General features: G+C 35.9%; 1 protein-coding gene across 1 annotated transcript in view; it reads right to left on the bottom strand.

Annotated features, from left to right (window-relative positions):
- foxr1 (forkhead box R1) overlaps nt 1-1,923 on the bottom strand; it is an 11,643-nt gene that overhangs the window by 4,869 nt on the left and 4,851 nt on the right. The window contains exons 4-5 of the mRNA XM_024263065.2: nt 1,272-1,340; nt 999-1,126 (exon numbers count right to left, since the gene is read on the bottom strand). Of these exons, the coding sequence (XP_024118833.1) occupies nt 999-1,126; nt 1,272-1,340 (197 nt within the window). The remainder of the gene's footprint in view (nt 1-998; nt 1,127-1,271; nt 1,341-1,923) is intronic.

Raw genomic sequence — 1,923 nt, 5'->3', positions numbered from 1 at the left:
ATTTCCATATCTCTCCATTTAGAGGGATAAATGTAGGGATGGAGAGAAGCCCCAGGGCAGGAGTCTGGAACCTGCAGCTCCAGATCCACATGTGTCTCTTATCTCTCCATGGTGGCTCCTTGACCAAACATGAAATAAGTCATGGAGACTGCTGATCCAGACATGTCGACGTCAGAGTCAGCAGCTCCCCTAACCAAAACTACCTAAAGAAAACTACCAAGATCCAACCCCAAACTAAAATAACAAAACCCAGCAGAGTAAGACTGCTGAGGACAAAGAGGAGAAAAAGAACAAATAATTAATAAAAGAAAAATAAAATAGCAATTTTTAAAGTAAGGATTACTTAATAAGCATTTATTCAATGTAGATTAGTTAAATGTATAAATTGATGTCTGAGGTTCACATAGATGATAAACTTTGAAGGTTTTTACATCCTGTTGACCTGAAGACATCTTGTTTGTTCAACTCTACCTCCAGAATGAACAGATTTTATATGGAAAGCAAAACTTTTGATCTTTTATGAGTTAAAAACACATTATTTTATGCTGCACAACATTGGTTACTAGCTGTCCAGAGCTGCACTGAGATGATCCAGTCTGGCACAGATCAGCTTTTATTTTGAAAATAAGCTTTTTAAAAACTAAAAAAAGGAAATCACGTTTTAAGAGATGCCAGGGTCTTTTTTATATCTTTTGTTTGTGCCAAAAAATAGACATAATTCATATGAAGTATCTAAAAAAGAAGATCATGAAAGCAAATCCAAATTTTCTAAAGGTTAAAGTAAAACGATGCGGCTCCCTCTATGTTTTGATTAGTAGAAAATGAGCCCAAATGGATCTTTTACTGTTAAAGGTTGCTGACCCCTGTTCTAGGGGTCGTGGGGGAATTCCAACTCAGTTTTAGCTCATGTTGTTTCAAAATATTTGCTTTCATTTGATTTTTACCATTTTTTGGGGAATCATTTTGTTTGTTTTCTAAGCAGACCATGCTTTCCTGACCTGGTGAAGTTGTAAATCTGCTGGACTTTTAGACATCCAGTATGGCTGCTTTTAAGAGCCAAAGCAATGAGGATGCAGTAATTCACTGGAGGTCGTGGCCAACAACCTGGCTTCAATGCATTCATGTCCTGGAAAGAAAGATGATCCAGAATTGATCCACATTTAAGCAAATCCATCATAAAAAATTAAATTAAAGTACAAAACTGCTTTCTGTTGTCTGATTAAGTCCGTGTATGTAAAAGAACACAAAAGAAAAAGAAAACACCTTCTTACCATGACCTTTGTGGTCCTCCCCATGCGCCTGCTCTTGGCTGGCTGACTGTAGACTCCTGCATTCTTGGTCTGACAGTAAAAGTGGTTTAACGTCATTAGTGGCCAGAAAATTTCAAACAAGAGAAAAGAAACATGATCAAACAGCACCAAGTTATAAACCCAACAATCTGCTGATTGTCAGTATTCTGGTAAGGTGAGTAGTTTTTGGTAACAATCATTTCTAATAACTCACATTATATAGAAGAACACATTTTGAGAATATATATATTATTTTTAGCTTGAACACAATCATAATAAATGACTTGTGTCTTATTTTGTTCAACGATTAAGACACTTTTGTGCAAATCAGTAATAGTGTCGTTGACAAGCACCGACACCAACAGAATTGAAATGATCTGTAAAATTCAATGTTAACAACAGTAAACATCGACAGCCACTTCAAACGAAAATACAAGATACTTGATGAGAACACATCGAAAATTAATCACAGGACTAAATATCGCAATATAGATACTATGGCACTCCCTTAATATCTATATTTCTCACAAAAGTTAAAGGAACACTTTTTATTGGGCCTGTCATGAATTGAATTAAACCTGTCTGATAATTTTCTGGTTGGTTCAGCAGCTGAGGGCCTCGTTAATCAATTTCA

Source organism: Oryzias melastigma, unplaced genomic scaffold, assembly GCF_002922805.2.
Source record: "Oryzias melastigma strain HK-1 unplaced genomic scaffold, ASM292280v2 sc00236, whole genome shotgun sequence".
In the NCBI taxonomy this organism is placed as follows: domain Eukaryota; kingdom Metazoa; phylum Chordata; class Actinopteri; order Beloniformes; family Adrianichthyidae; genus Oryzias; species Oryzias melastigma.
This window is presented reverse-complemented; position numbering and strand designations above follow the sequence as displayed.